The sequence below is a fragment of the Rhincodon typus genome, chromosome 22 (assembly GCF_021869965.1).
Source record: "Rhincodon typus isolate 14 chromosome 22, sRhiTyp1.1, whole genome shotgun sequence".
NCBI lineage: Eukaryota > Metazoa > Chordata > Chondrichthyes > Orectolobiformes > Rhincodontidae > Rhincodon > Rhincodon typus.
The window spans coordinates 5,204,644-5,221,237 of record NC_063353.1 but is presented as its reverse complement, the minus strand read 5'-3'; the positions used below and the strand labels follow the sequence as shown (position 1 = coordinate 5,221,237).

Here is a 16,594-nt window from a genome sequence, read left to right as displayed (position 1 = left end):
TCTTTTGTCGGTGGGTACTGGATGGGCCGAAGGGCCTCTTCTGTAATGTGTTATTCATATTATAGTATTAAAATTTTTAAAAAATCTCTCCCTGTTTAAACTCACCATCTTGGCTTCTTGTTCGAGGGGTGGTTTGCAATAAAAACAGAAAGTTGCACGATATAACTGCAGACAGGTCGAAGGCCAGGCCGCGTTGCTAGGCGCCAAGCTTGTTTACCGTGGCTCCGTTGCTGGGAGACGCTCCCGGCCGCAGGACGCAGGCGCGGCACATTCCCCAGCCCGCTGCCGCAAAGGACTGTTTACGACAGGGGCTGGCAGTCAGTTTGCGGCAACGGCTTCCGTCTCTGCACCAGTGGCCCCCATCACCTTGCGCTTCTGGCTGTCGGTGTCTGCTGCCGCCGGTAGGGCCCGGGATTGTGATTGAGGCTCGGTTGTTGGGTGTAACCGGGGGGGGGGGGTTGACATTTTGCTGGAGTCAATGTGAAGGTGCTCATGGTGTCAGGCAGGAGGGAGGATAATGAACTACGCAACATGGCTGAACATGGATCAGACTTAGGGTATAAATTGGGACAAGTCTGGGAGTGTGACTTGGTGGAACGGTCTCCATCATAGAGCAAACCAGTACCAATCAGGGTGGTACAGGTAGAGTTTAGTGATTTGGAACATTTTATTGCACAACTATACTTTATTCATTAAAAACATCTCATATATACACAGAAAGAAAAACAGAAGTTGCTGGAAAAGCTCAGCAGGTCTGGCAGCATCTGTTAAGGAAAAAAAAATCAGAGTAACGTTTCGGGTCCAGTAACCCTTCCCCAGAACTCAACGTCCCCTCCTCTCCGTTTCTGGCAAAAGTTCAGTTGTGAGGAAGAATCACCGGACTCGAAAAGTTAACTCTGATTTTTTTCTTCACAGATGCTGCCAGACCTGCTGAGCTTTTCCAGCAACTTGTTTTTGTTGCTGATTTACAGCATCTGCAGTTCTTTCGGTTTTTATATATACAGATACTGAAGCACTTCTGTGCAGTCTTTGCACATGAATAACAAACAAACATTGGAATTTGGCATTTCCTGCATTTTAAAAAAAAACAAGGCATTTCTTTCTTGTACATGGCCGTAGTTATGTACATTTGACACATTGAGTGGGTTTGATAACTGAATAGACCCCCATTGTGCTTTGGTAGAAAGATGCTAAATGGTGGTTTTCCCTCACTGTGCCTTGGCAGCAGCTGCCCCAAGCTTTAGTGCTTCCCTCGGCACATAGTCCTCGACCTTGGAATGTGCAACATTTGGTTAGGTTCTTCGCAATAGAAGGCCAGCAAGTTTTGGGCAGCTCAGACAGCATCTCTGGAGTTGCTGGTCCTCTAGGCGCAGTCAACGTTTGTCTCGATGTGCTCTACAAGCTGTTCTCTGAAATGCACAGTCCTGTATCACAGAGCTGCTTGGGACAAACCACGACAAGAACCACTGCATCTTCTCCATATCTTTGCAGAAGCACATTCCCGAAGGAGACGTGGGACAGTCTGTTCCCCTAGTTCAGCTGCAGCTACTAGTGGTGGACAGAGTCTGGATGTAAATTAAGCTAGCAATGTCCTGGTGCTTTTTTTGTTGACAGTTCTGATCTATCAGCCAAACAGGGAATAGAGATGATATTGGGAACTGAACTGGCTACTTTTGTTCTTGTTTAACTGGTGAAATACCTATGTTTTGGATTGTGGTTATGTACTATAGTTGGAAGACAAAGCTTTATAGCATCAGCAAATAAACAGATTTGTATTTAACTAATGCTTTTTATGATCACCAAAAAAAAAAAGCAGGCTGAAAGGGTCCTCGGTTTAAAGAACTCATTCAAATAACAGCACATCCAAAACAATGCAGTGCTCCCTCAGTACTACTCTGGACTATTAAAATTTTGTAGAAAAGTCTGGACCTTGTGACTCTGACAAGAGTACCATAGGTGATATGAAGCAACACGTGGATGTCAGTTTTGAGGAGTGACCCATGGTCATTATTACAGAAGGCAGAGGCCAGTGGGTTTTGAGCAGATGCTGTTTTTCCCAGCTGTTTGTAGATGTAACTTTTTTTCCTACATTGACAACTTTTAACAACATTTATCATAAAGCTGATATGAATTACTCAAGTGACCATTTATGAAGTTTGATCTATGATAATCTAGTTATGGTTGTTGTTCTGTCACTTTGAATGTTAACTTTTGTTTACACACATTTCAAACAGCAGGTTGAAGGTCCTTCAAGGACGAAGGATAGCCAATAAACAGTGATTAAAATGAAATTGCTATGATTGTCCACAAAATGAGTAACTAATTTGTATTCTAAAGTCAGCAAGGAAACTTAATAACCTTCTGTTGACAAGGTGAGCAAGAACTTTCCAGAATTTGTAGTATGATAGGATCATAACCATTCGCCTAAGCAGCAAATGGAATGTAAATCATTGAAACACAGGACTCCATTACTCTTTGAACAAAAGTGTCAGCACAAATTCTGGATTCGAGTCTTGCAGGTGGGCTTGAATCCTGTCTTCAAGGGAAGTCTGCTTCACTGACCCGAGACTACTGTTTAAAGTGTGCCTAAATTTGACACCTCTGTTTTGTTACAGAGACAGTGAAAAGCTGGATGGCAAATCCTTTAAGAAGTGAAGTAATAAAACTGTATAAAAACGTAAGTTTCTGGTCATCTACTGTAACATTGAATTTATAGTTAAACAGTTGTTTCAGTAGGTAGATCTACTACTTGATATGGTATTAAATCATGCAAAACCACATTTCCAGGCCAAACTCTTTGTATGTAAATCTGTGTTAGCCTGTGCTGCCTTAGGTACACAGCAAATCAACCTCAATCCTCTTTAGGTCAGGGTAGAGAAGGGTACAGAATCAATTGGGTTTCTAATTTCAAAATTGAATTATCTTTGTGATACTTTAAAGCAACCTGCCATGACATCACCTGGGCAGGCAGAACCTTCTGCCCTAGAGGAAGGGTCACTTCGACTATGGTACAGAGCCCTCAAACTGGAACTGAAGTCATGTCCAAAAAAACGAACTGCTACAAAGAGCCATTCGCAACAAATTTTCACACCACTTGGGTTCAAACTCATGCCCCTGTAGTGATTAGAATCTGAATCTAGTGCCTTAGACTGAATTAAGTATTGTATGGTCAAATAAAGCTGAAACAACAGAAGAGATCCTCAGTGGACATGTGGCAACAAGTGTTAACAGACACAGTTAATGCTCCTTTCCCAAGGTAGGACACAGTGTTACTATTAGGCAAATCTGTCAAAATCCCTCAGGGTTTGGAACACTAGATGGGAGAAACTGTTCCAATTGGAGGATAAGAACCAGAGGGCAACTTTGGCAAAAAGACAAGAACTAGAAGCAGGAATTCATCCCGTGGCAAAGATGTGGAATGTGCATGAGTATGATAGAGGCAGATTCAATCATGGCTTTCAAAAAAAGGGTCTAAGAATGTGTGGAAATCCATAGTTTTGGCAAAGAGGTTGTTGACTCTGGGGTGGGATGATGTTGTTGACTTGCTTGCCAAGCTGGCTTGTTCTCATTCAGATGTTTCATCACCATGCTAGGTGACATCAGCAGTGGAGCCTCCACTGAAGTGATGTTGTTCTGCTCCACTTGGAATTTGTACTGTCTGGTCCGTTATAGTGAGTAGTGTCATCTCCGGTTTTTGATCTGTATGGGTTTGTATATGGGGTCCAATTCTGTTTGTTGATGTATATGGGGTCCAATTCTATCAACAAACAGAATTGGACCCCATATACAAACCCATACAGATCAAAAACCGGAGATGACACTACTCACTATAACGGACCAGACAGTACAAATTCCAAGTGGAGTAGAACAACATCACTTCAATGGAGGCTCCACTGATGTCGTCACCTAGCATGATGAAACGTTTGAACGAGAACAAGCCAGCTCGGCGAGCAAGTCAACAATCTCAGGTGTGGAAATGGCAGGGAACTGGGACTAGATGACATGCTGTTGTGGAATCTGACACCCCGTGGAAATGGACACCTTAGTAACTACTAGATTTTAAAAACACTTCATTTTCTACTGTCATTGCACAAAAATAAGGAATGGAAGTTTCAGATGAATAAGAAAGGATAAAAAAAATTAATACATTAGTGCTTGCAAATTGCAGCAGTCCAGCCATTGCAATAGTCATATTCTATGACTTCTCAGGAGGAGAGGAGAGAAGTAAAATAGTAGCTCGAGTACCAATATCTAAAAATAAAGTGTAGAAAGAGCAGTGTCCTAGGTTGTTTTCACTCAATGATGTCGGGACAGGCTATTTGCTGATGCTTTGAATGTTCACCTCCGTTGCCTGTGAAATTACAAATGAAGCATATCCAAAAGCATTGGCAAAGCCCCTGGTTTTGTCTGATATGGTGGGGAATATTTGCCAGGCAGTGATAAAAGGATTAACTTGGTTAAAAGATCTTTTCATTTAAACACTACAAATGCCAGTCTTCCATCTAGCTTTTGACTTAATGAATGCTTTCTTAATGACACTTAAGCACAAATCATCTCATACCTTTAACAAAGCATTTCAGTCATTGGAGAAAATGGACTGGGCAGACTAGCTCAAACGTCAGTCAGGCTGGGTAGGAAAATAGGAAAAAAAAAAGGAACAAGGATGGAGAGAAAATTCCAGGAGGTTGGGAGCAAGAAAGCTGAAAGCTTCTAAGGAGGCAAAGCTGGAAACATTCTGTATTATAGGAGGATAAAACACAGGGTTTCAAACCTTGCTGCATGTTTAACAGAACACGTAATCTAGTACAAACTGTGTTGCTAGGGAGGAGGGAGTTAAACAGAACAAAAGTGAAAACCTCTTCCATCCAGGCTGTCTGGTACAGTTGAAATACCGTACTTGTTTCACAAAGCACTCATCTAGAAGAGATGGAAAAAAAAGTATTAAAATCATAGGCCTAGTGGGAGGACAGATTTGGGAATTTCATCTCAGATTTCAACTTGAGCAACTGAAACTGACCCAGGAAGAGATCGCACTGGCCTGAATAAGGAATTTAGAATTGTGAATCATTGTCACCATAGTTGGAGGGTTATTTCTTCCCTTGCAAAAAGAACCACCCAACATTGATATTGAGACTCTGGTCCTCCCTGGCCTACTTATTTGGAAGTTATCAACTAAATTCCTCTATTCATCTCAAAAACAGATTATTCCAAAGTTTTGAAAAGTTTTAAAACTAGTGCCTGAAAATCCCTTAACTAATGAGGGAACAGCATGTAAAAAGATACTTATTGATTTATTAAAACAAAAAAAAAATTAAATGCATTTCCCTGGACTAAAAGATGAACATTTTATCTTAAAAGTTGCTGTACCTTGGCAAAGACTATCCAAAAGGAGAAGACTACTTCAGAGATCGTCTTAAGGCAGCTTTCATTAAAAATAAAGATGTTACAGATCCTGAACAAATCAAGGCATTAATAGCTCGAGGAGAGTTTGTGATAAAGGAACTCGAGGCATTGTATTATCTTAGGAAATACAGAGCTATGAAACAACGTTATTATGAGAAGAATGAATGACCTTATGATGGGGGCAACTTTGACACCGCAATTTGAAGATATGCAGAATGTACCACTTTACAAGTATGGCTCTGGGATTTGGTCAAATTCTCTACATCTATATGCATGTCTTAAAATGCTGTTTAAATTGGTTAATTAAGAATGGGACTTTTAAGAAGCCATTGGTAGGAAGTGTTCAAACAATATCTCTGGAATACAAGTACTAATGCTGGTCAGTACTCAATCAGATTTTGCTATATTAGCATAATTCGCATGGAACCTGCTCAATCATTGCAACTAATGGATATGCCTGTCAAAATCCAAACTGATTTAAGAATGTTGGCCTTTGATCAAGATTATTGCTGCCCAATTGTGCCATGATAGTAATAAAATGAGATCCATACTTTTGGGGTAAACCAGTTTTAAAGCGTGCCTTTCAATTAATAAGCAATTACAATTACAATGCAAATTCTGAAAACCATGCAACAGTTGCAGTTTTAGGCAACTGCAATGTGTATTGTAAAATGATAATAAAAACACTGGTGCAAAGAAGTTTGCAGACAATACAGGAAGTGTGTTTTATTTTACTTCTGCCTGGATTAGTGTTTGTAACACACTGGATACACTTGTGTATCAAATCACTGCTGAAAAGTATCAATTTGCAACTTTCAGCAATTTGCAAAATTCAGGAACTTTGTAGCTATATTTGGTCAGCATTCAACTGCTATAAATTTTACATGAAACAATTTTCAGTGTACTAGCTTTGTGATTTGTGCATAAGTAGACTCAAGTCCTTGATTGTTTTTCTCCTCTGCAAAGCTGCAAAAAGAACTTCACATTTCCCACATTATACTCTATTTGCCAAAGTTTAAACCCAGTTTACAGAAAAATTGATAAGTTGTTTGTAACCCTCTTGCAACCTGCTTTTCCACCAACTTCTCATCTGCAAATTTGGCTATAGTTCATTCATTTCCTCCAAGCCACTTAATATTTGGTAAAAATTATGCACTTATTATGATAGATGTTTCCATGTATTAAGCATTAAAAGAAACAAATTCTCAGTATCACTATGTCCTATAGGCAAACAGAATGGAATTGAGGTTTCAGTCATGACCTTAGTGAATGGTGGACACTGCTGTGCCTGCTTGGGATGCAGACAGAAAAGTCAATGTTACATCTCCATCTCGAAATGGAAGACCCATTAGTCTGAAACTGTGACCCAGTTCTAGACTTCTCCATAAAGGGGGAAATATCCTCAGCATCTATCCTGTTAAAGTACCCACAGAATCCCACAGGTTTCAATAAAGCTTTTTGTAAACCAACATCTTCATTCTAACAAATCAGCCTAGCTTCTAAAGGTTCCTCCTTATAAAGAACCAAAAAAAACTGTAGAGTCTAGGTACAGTCTCACTAAATGTCTCAATTTTATTTAAATCATTGTGTTTGCAGTGAAGATCAACATTTCATTCACCTAATTACTAGATGTACCTGCATGCTAATTGTATGGGGGTGTACAAAGACACCTAGTTCCTTTTGTACAGCAGAATTCTGCTGTTTCCATGCAAATAATATTCTGCTTTTCTTCTCTGGCTGCCAAAGTAGACAGTCTGACTTTCCCTGTCACTTTTATCTGCCAAATGACCTGCATCCTGCAGCTGGCTAGCCATCAGGTACTGGGGATTTGAGAGCCTTTGTTCCCATTAGATTTCCCCCTAGTAATTCTGATAAGTTCCTCTTTTGCTCTGCTGCTATCATTGGCCATTTTAAAAAAAAAAAGCAGAACTAATGTATTGACACTTTAATTACAAATTAAACTAAATTCAGTACATTTATGTTCAAACATTGACATCAAGACAACAGATTCAAACAAAAACAGTGATATTACCACACATATACATCAAGCTATTCAATAATGCTTGATAAAAGTGACTGATACATAAAAGGACAAAGTATAAAAAAAATTCTATTTTCAACTTTGGATTTGTAAATAACTTGTGTGAATGGTCAATCTATATGTAGCCTGCAGTTCATGCAGATAGAGTTATTCATTCAACAACAAGCAGAGTTTAGTATTCTTGTAAGTGCACCCTTTTCAGATTATGTTCAGCAGAGTATCCAACACTGCTGGATGTCACTTTTAAGATTCACAGGCTGTTGAGCACCATGCTAAAAACTGGACAGTACAAAAATTGTTGAAAGCTTGCAAGTTTAAAAAAGGTACTGTACACAAGTTTTAAACCAAAACTAAACAGTAGTAAATCACATTTGTCTTGTCTTATTTGCCAATTTATGAAGGCATTTTTTTTAAAATGCTGTGAGACTTCAAACTGCAAAAAAAAAACACATTCAAGTCATGATATCTGTAAATACAAATGTTATCTTAAATAATCAATTTGCAGAAAAATGTAAAATAGATAAGCTGTTTAGTTTGAGGGAACTGACTTTAAATAACATAACATAACATAACATAAAACATTCAACACTAAGGTGAGGTCTAAGGTTAAGTCAGACTCCTGAGCATTTACTTGACACAACTGGTCAGCAACAAAGGTGTACAAAACCAGGTCAGGGCGATTCCAGACACTTTGCTCCAAGGATTGTTTAGCTTCCATTGAATACCTTTGTCCTCAAAGAAACCTGCAAATCTTCCCATTCTATCTTAACCTTGCCAGCAATGGGAGCTCCAATATGTACTGTATTGTAGTCAAGACAAATTACTTTTTTAAAACAGGCACAAAATTAAATCTTACTGCAACTTTTAAGTTTCCTATCGTTAGGAGCAGACAACATGTAAGGCATGTTAAACGCCAGCAATCTTAGTTTCCATGAGGAACATATTGGTCTTTCTTACACTAGTAAGATTTATTGAACCCTAAGCAAAACTATACTAAGTTGATCTTAGTGATGCTAATGCAATAATCTGGAAGATGAGTTGCAACACCCATAGCATGTTAAAGTTTGTGATTTAATTGTCTAATATTCAAAGAAACATCTATTTGTGTAGCAAGTGAAAATATGGAATGTTATTCTGAATTTTAAGCTTTATTTTAGTCTTTTATTTAAAAAAGGATTCAGAGATCAGTTCTCAAAAAGGGATATTAAACAATATACATTAAGTTGTTAACTGTTAATTCTCAATCATTTTTATAGAAATAAAACCACGTAAACAAAGTTTCACCTATGCACAATTGAATGCATCTTAAAAAACAGTATTCAAGTCAAATAGTTTATTGCACTAACTCATGACTCTGGTAGTTCTTATGCTTGTCAAGACTGATCCAAATTCACATCGACTCTGCAGATAGGGCAACTCGAGTTTCCCTGCAGGATAGAAACAATTATTAATCTTTGAATTAAATTTTAATATTACTACCAACTATTACTATCACCAAACTGCTGAATAGATTTTAAAGCCCATCTTAGTGCATCATCTGCATTTTAATTTGTACATTAAATGGTTTCTGTAACAGGAGTTCTTTAAAGGACAGTTTTAAAAGGGAAATTGATCAAATGGAGGGTCAAGTATAGGAATTCCACTTACTTACAAAGAATCCAGTTCAAAAACGTAAGTGTACCAAGTGCGACTTTTTTTGGCTAGGTAGATAGAACTATCACTGCTGCATTTTCTGCAATCCCAGAGTCAATTTTAACAAGAAACCAAGGGAAGAGAGCAAGTGTGGAAATTATGCAGGCACTGGCCATAATGCAAGTCTTCCTTAGACTCGAAGGTGGTGCTGGACAGCTGAATTGCAAACGTTACATCCTTGTACAAAAAGAGGGTGCAAGGATAAGCCCAATAAAGGCACCAGTTTAAATTCTAGTGATTGATGTACTTCTAGAAACAATTATTTGGAATAGAAGTATAGTCACATGGATAATTACAAAAATCAATTATAGAGGGACAGCATGGATTTCGTAAGGGAAAATCATGTTTAACTTGCTTTTTTTGAAGAAATATATTTTGTTAGAAACATGAACAGACAAGAGTGTGTGTTGGAGCAACTAGGATGTATGTGCCGGTCATTAAAAATGGCAGGACAGGTGAAGTAAGCAGTTCATAAGGCATTAATCTGGGCTTTATTAAATAAAGGGGTTTATAGAGAAACTCAGACACTGGTTAGACCTCAGCTTGAGTACTGTGTATATAGTGCCATGGAGGTATTATTAAAGCATTTAGATGATCATTTGATTAGAAATCATATACAGGATTACAGCCTCAAGCCAGAATGCTCAAGACCTGTGGAGACATGGGCCAAACTGCCTTCTTCAGCACCATCACAATTGCGATGGAATTGAATCTGTAACTGCTGAATCTCAAAAGTTTACATTTACTAGGTTCAAACAAGTCCATAAAATACACACTTACATTTTAACTAGTTTCTATGTAAACTTCAGATTTTAAGTTTAAAAAGGCTCTGTTAACTCTTTCACCCAATTGATTTTAGGTTCAGAAAAAGCAAGTTTTCATCTGACAGTAGCTAATTAGTAACCTTATATCCTCAACAACCACAAATTCAAAAGTGCTTTACCCGTGCAGTACCTTGCAATTAAAATCTTGAGTCTGCAGTGTTTATTTTCTAGTGTCTATACCGTTTAACCTCAAATGGACCCAGTCTCTACCCAGCCGCCAGCGCCAGAGCATTTCTTTTGCTAAATAATACCTTTAACCAGCGGTCAATACATTTTCTGTGATAATCATGAAGACATGGCAAGATCCTCAACTTCTCTTTAGGCATGTAGTCATTGAAGCAGATATGACACCTGATGGAGATTAATGTGATGAATGTTTTACTAATGCACATCTCAACTTAGAAAAATTGCACTTACGTCATTTATGAAAGCAAACACAAATCAACTACCAAAACTGCACAAATTAATTACACTGAATAAAACATTGGGATAATGCAGAAATGCTGAACATCACATTGCTATTTTAAGCGAAGTCTCCCATGTAAATTTGTGGAGTTGGGACTAAACTAATTACTGCTCTAATGCAGCTAATTTGCACTGAGCAGGATGCCACAAATAGTACAAGATAATTATCTATATTAGGGGATATCAATTGACAGTCAAATGTCATCAAGAACAAGGAACTCTTGTGCTTTTCTACAAGTTGTGGCATGAGATTTTCTAAATCTATTTGACACGGTTGGATCGGATTGTAAACAGCTCTGAAGAGTCAGATGCCATTTGGCTGCAGTTTTCTGAAAACAAACATTAGCCTAGATTATGTTCAAGTCTCTGGATAAGTCTCAACCATTCGATTGCCAGCCACACCTTTGACATCCTTAAGTTACCTTGGAGACATGACAGGGTAATAAGGCTCAAGTTTGTCTGCTCAATTAAAAGGACAATATTTTGACCAAAGAGCATTGCCAGGGAGAATAAAGTAGCAGATACTTAATAGTAAGAGATTAAATACATTTCACCACAAGTGTGAAGGCACAAAAATTGCTACTCGATTAACAAAAAGAAATAAATAATGGGTGTTTAATACTATGTAGGAAAGAAAAAAAGTCCTTGACACAAGCAAAGCAGAAAAAAGGTACAAGAAATTAATAATCAAAAAAAGGAAACAGCAAAATTATAGATGAAAATGAATGAACTAAGGTTGTCAATACTGATGGATTAAAGACCCATGCTATTATGCATATCATTAGCAATGTATTCAGGTGTACAAATGGAAAAATAAGTGTGATAATTAATAAGAACTAATCACAATTTAATAAACAAAGCATGACTTATAGATCATAGTTTTAGCTTAGTCTTGAAAATAATTAAGGATCCACAAGAGCTGAAATCAGGGAAGGGATTCCAATGGAGAAAGAAATCTACACCGCTGTCCAACCCAGCAGCAAGTGTGTACAGCTATTGCCTCTGCTGTTTGATTTCAAGTATCTCGTGACATTGGAGTTCGTCCAAGAAAAATTAAGTGAAATTCACAGCTGACCTTTGAGAAATCTGCATAAAAAGAGCTCACAGCAGGGGAGCAGGAAAGTGGCTTTTTAAAAGTGCAATTTTACTGTTTATTTTGTAAAGCTACTGAGTAGAGTGGGTTCTTTGATTATATGTTTTATTGTGATCTGCCTCGATAAAACGTAGGTACTAAATTAGCCTGCAGCAGTGTTTTTTTTTGAAAGAAAGAGCAGTAAGACTGCTATTTTCTGGATCTGTAGATTGTTAAGATGCAAAGATGGCCTTTAGTAGAGTGAGCTGCTCTTCCTGTCAGATGTGGGAGATTAGGGAGGATTTCCATATTACTGATAATTATGTCTGCAGGAAGTGCCGTTGTGACTCTGATTGGATCAGATGGATCAGTTGGAGCAGCAGTTAGAGGCAATGGGGAATTTACAGAAGGTAGAGGTTGTGATGGACAAATGCTGTAGGAAGGGAGAAAAACCAAATATACAGTCAGATGGATGGGTTACTGCCAGGAAAGGTAGGAGAGGGAGGCAGGTTGCGCAGGAGTCTCCTGTGGCCATCCCCATCTCAAACAAGTATGCTGTTTTGGAAAATGTAGGGGATGGCGGACTCAGGGAATGTAGCATGGTACCAGAAACCTGACTGTACAAGACTGGCACTAACGTGATGAGGGATATGTCAGGTTCCAAGCCATTGATTGTGATAAGGGACTCTAGCCAGAGGCACAGACAGGCGTTTTTGCAGCTGACAGCAAGAAATAAGAAATAAGACACTTTGGAGCCAGTCACCATAATTCGGTTTTAGAAGTGTTGGAAAAAGATAGACTGGATCTAAAAGGTAAAGTTTAAATTGAAGGAAGGCCAACTTTGACAGTATTAAGTAAGAACTTTCAAAAACTGATTGGGGGCAGATGTTTGCAGGTTTAAAAAAAGAAAAAAGAAAAAAAAAAGGCTGGGAAATGGGAAGCCTTCAAATATGAGTGTTCAGGGACAGTAGGACAGTATGTTCCTGTTAGGGCAAAGGGCAAGGCTGGAAGGTGTAGGGAATACTGCACAACTGGAGATTGAGGTTTTGATCAAAAAAAGAGAGGAAGCATGTCACATATAGACAGCAGGGATTGAGTGAATCCCTAGGGGGATACAAAGGCAGTAGAGTATACTTGAGGGAATCAGGAGGGCGAAAAAGGTGATATGAAATAGTCTTGGCAAATAGAGTTAAGGAGAATCCAAAGAGATTCTACAAATACATTAAGATTAAAAAAAAACAAAAACAGGGTAACTAGGGAGAGAATAGGGTCCTTAAAGATCAGCAAGGCCACCTACGTGTAGACTACAGGAGACAGGGGAAGATACTAAGTGTTTTGCATCAGTGTTTACTGTGGAGAAGGATTATGGAAATACTTGAACATGGGGAAATAGACAGCGTCATCTTGAAAAATGTCCATGTTACTGAGGTGGTGGTACTGGATGGCTTAAAACAAAGGTGGGTAAATCCCTGGGACCAGATCAGGTGTATCCTAGAAGTGTGGGAAGTGACTGCTGGGTCCCTTGCTGAGATGTGTTATCATCGATAGCCATGGGTGAGGTGCTGGAAGACTGGAGGTTGGCTAACCTGGTGCCACTATTTAAGAAAGAATGTAAGGAAAAGCCAGGGAACTACGTAGATCTGTCAGTTTGACATCAGTGGTGAACAAGTTGTTGGAGGGAATACCAAAGGACAGGATTTACACATACTTAGAAAGGCAATGACTGATTAGGATAGTAAACGTGGCTTTGAGAGTGGGAAATTGTGTCTCACTAACTTGAGTTTTTTTGTAGGCAGAACGGTGGACGTGATCTATAGGGAATTCCGTAAGGTGTTCAACAAGGTTCCTCATGGTAGACTGGTTAGCAAGGTTAGATCACATGGAATACAAACAAAACTAGCCAATTAGATATAGAACTGGCTTGAAGGTAGAAGACAGGAGGGTCATGGTGAAGGGTTGCTTTTCAGACTGGAGGCCTGCGGCCAGGGGTGTGCCACAAGGATTGGTGCTAGGTCCATTGCTTTCTTAAACGATTTAGATGTGAATGTAGGAGGTATGGTTAGTAAATTTGCAGATGACAAAATCTGAGGCGTAGTGGACAGCGAAGGAGGATACCTCAGAGTACAACAGAATCTAATCAGATGGGCCAATGGGCTGAGGAGTGGCAGATGGCATTTTAGGTAAAGGGAAGTGCTGCATTTTTGGAATGGCAAATCAGGGCAGGACTTGTATACTTAATGGTAAGGTCCTGGGGAGAGCTGCTGAATGAAGAGACCTTGGAGTGCAGGTTCATAGTTCCTTTAAAGTGGAGTTGCAGGTAGACAGGACAGTGAAGGAGTTTGGTATACTTGCCTTTATTAAGCACTGCATTAACAGTTGGGAGGTCATCTTGGAGGCTGTACAGGGCACTGGTTAGGCTACTTCTGGAGTACTGCGTGCAATTCTGGTCTCCCTGCTATAGGAAGCATGTTGAGGAACTTGAAAGGGTCCAGAAAAAAAAAAATTTACAAAGGATGTTGGCAGGGTTGGTGGGTTTGAGCTATCGGGAGAGACTGAATAGACTGGGGCTATTTTCCCTGGAGCATCAGAGGCTGAGCGGTGACCTTAGGAGGTTTATAAAATCATGAAGGGCAATGACAGGGTAAACAGACAAGGTCTTTTCCTCAGGGTGCAGGAGTCAAAAACTAGAGGGCATAGGTTTAAAAGGCAAGACCGGAAAGATTTAGAACAGATTTAAGTGGCAACTTTTTCCATGCAGAGAATGGTGTGTCTGGAACGAGCTGCCAAAGTAGAGCAGGCTGGTACAATTACAACATGTAACAGGCATCTGGATGGCTGCATAAATAGGAAGGGTTTAGAAGGATACAGGCCAAACACTGACAAATGGGACTAGATTTATCTAGGATGATCGGATCAGCATGGAATGAGTTGGACCAAAACAAGAGGTCTGTTTCCATGCTATACATCTCTACGACTCAAACAGGTTAATGAGGAACAATGGAGTTTAAGAGCTATTGTGTTTGACTATGAATTTCTCAAATTAATACAATTTATATAGCAAATATAAAAATTGAATTAATGATGCAATTGTATAAACTTGATGCACAATACCGGCAAGAGTGCATTTAATGCCAAGCGCAGTTGAAAAAGGTGGCTGACTCCCTTGGAGGGCATTAGGAGTTATATTTTATGCAAAACTGAAATCACATGCAGATTTGAAGGACCCCAGGTCATCTACAACCTGGCGGCTTTCATGGTCATTTCTCCAGTTCTGTATCAGCTCAAAATTAGTTCAGGCAGTTTTACTTCAACCACAACATGCTAGGTATCCCACTAAGAATGTTAGAAATAAGGCGGAGGACAAGGGAGAACATTTCCACCATTTGGTTGAATTAGTAACAAGGAGACACACCACAAAAGTGTTCCCTTATCCTCCACTGCAAGATATCAGAAAGCAGAATACTTCACTGTTAAGGACCCAATATAGGTAACAATTTAAAAATTAAGCGTTTGAAAAGCAAGGTGAAATAAAGCAAATGTTCAGCTCCATTTGAACAGCTGGACGCGAATAGGTTGAGGGAACCAATAGCTTTTGCTCCCATCTTCAATTCTCAATGTATTTAATCAGGGCTCAAACCTTCCACCTGATGAGAAAATAAAGCCAATTTAAATCAAGTTGACAAGATCTACAAGCTTGACTGATGATAAAAACATTAAAAAAGGATGTTCCTGCATCAGAAACTGGTTTTCACTGACTCAGTTGAGATTCAACACCATTCATTCCAGGGATAAGTCTTCACTGATGCATGCTATCCAAATTGGATCAGTAATCTAGAGACCCATGCTAATTCCCATAGCATTCAGATGCTGGAATTTGAACTGAGTCACTAAAAACCATGAAATTATTGCTGTCCCATGTAAATGAGACCATGTTGTTCTCTTAACCACCCTCTGAAATAGCTTAGTAACTCTGTATTAAACTGCTACAATAAGTCTACAGAAAAGAATGAATGACAGACAGATCACCTGACATCAGCCAGGGCGTGGAAACAATAGCAAACCCAGCCTTGACCATGCAGTCTTCCTTAACATCTGGGACTTGACTTGTGCAAACATTGGCAGAATTGTCCCATTGTACCATGTCAGGCTGTTGCTTGGCTAGTTTTACTCTCAGATTCATACCTCAGACAAATTCCCAAATACCACTCCCTCCGTCCTTGCTACGGATTTGTCCTGCTGGTAGGACAAGACATTAGAGGGGATGACCGAGTGGCAGGCACCTAGTCAGGAGGGAGCAGCCATAGGAGCCGTCAACATTGCAGTACAAATTCAAGGTTCTGGAGTCATCAGGTAAAACATGGTAGGATATCCCCTCCTTGGGGGGGGGGGGGGGGGGGGGGGGGGGGTCTTTTTGCGATTGTGCAAGGTGCTGGTGAGACCACATCTGGAGCACTAAGCGGTTCTGGCCCCTTTAAAAGGGAAGATATCATTTCATTGGAGGCAGTTCAGAGAAAGTTCACTAGGATGATTCCCTAGTCTTATGAGCAAAACTTAAAGAGGTCAGGAGTCTACTCCAAGGAGTTCAGAAGAATGAGGTGAGCTCATTGAAACATAGGATTCTTAAGGGGCTTGGAGGGTAAATGCTGAGAGGATGTTTCCCCTCATGGGACAGTCTAGGACCAGACGCCACAGAGAATAAAGGGGTCCCAATTTAAGACGGAGATAGAGTCATATGAGAAATTTCTTTGAGGATCGAGTGTCTTTGGAACTCCTTGCTGCAGAGAGCTGTTGGGGCAGAGTCCTTGTGCATATTTAAGACTGAGCTAGATAGTTTCTTGATCAGGAGAATCAAGGTTACAGGGAAAGGGCAGTGAGGAAGATTGGATCAGCCACAATCTTGATGAATGGTGGACAGGCTCAAAAGGGTTAAACAGCCTATTCCTGTTCTTATAGTACCTGCATGCTCAAATAGAGGCAGCATATGCTAGATAGGGCCGAGGTATCCCATAGACAAATGATCCGACCTCAGCTCCCTAGCCCTGCCACGTGCAGACATGGATAGGAATAGACAATTACATAGCAGGAAGCAGATATTCC

General features: G+C 39.7%; 3 protein-coding genes across 7 annotated transcripts in view; 1 reads left to right on the top strand and 2 right to left on the bottom strand.

The window, feature by feature from the left end:
* dnai7 (dynein axonemal intermediate chain 7) overlaps positions 1-277 on the bottom strand; it is an 82,139-nt gene extending 81,862 nt beyond the window's left edge. The window contains exon 1 of the mRNA XM_048610273.1: positions 106-277. Within this exon, the coding sequence (XP_048466230.1) occupies positions 106-108 (3 nt within the window). The 5' untranslated portion in view covers positions 109-277. The remainder of the gene's footprint in view (positions 1-105) is intronic.
* LOC109931577 (electron transfer flavoprotein regulatory factor 1) lies at positions 271-6,116 on the top strand. Its single transcript, XM_020530839.2, has 3 exons — positions 271-401; positions 2,616-2,677; positions 5,359-6,116. Exons 2-3 carry the CDS (start codon positions 2,633-2,635, stop codon positions 5,569-5,571), a joined length of 258 nt encoding a protein of 85 aa, XP_020386428.1. The 5' UTR covers positions 271-401; positions 2,616-2,632; the 3' UTR covers positions 5,572-6,116.
* Positions 6,117-7,333: 1,217 nt separating this feature from the next.
* The window catches only part of LOC109931500, a 38,179-nt gene continuing 28,918 nt past the window's right edge, over positions 7,334-16,594 (bottom strand). For 4 of the 5 annotated variants that reach the window (XM_048610280.1, XM_048610276.1, XM_048610278.1 and 1 more), the window contains 2 exons: positions 10,212-10,311; positions 7,334-8,871 (listed from right to left, as the gene is read on the bottom strand). In XM_048610280.1, the coding sequence (XP_048466237.1) occupies positions 8,818-8,871; positions 10,212-10,311 (154 nt within the window). In that variant the 3' untranslated portion in view covers positions 7,334-8,817. The remainder of the gene's footprint in view (positions 8,872-10,211; positions 10,312-16,594) is intronic. The other variant, XM_048610277.1, reaches the window with a different exon arrangement.

Coding starts and splice junctions, on each gene's coding strand:
- LOC109931577 (XM_020530839.2), top strand. CDS start 2,633: ATGGCAAATCCTTTAAGAAGTGAAGTAATAAAACTGTATAAAAAC. Junction 2,678..5,358: donor TAATAAAACTGTATAAAAAC/GTAAGTTTCTGG, acceptor TTATCTTAAAAG/TTGCTGTACCTTGGCAAAGA.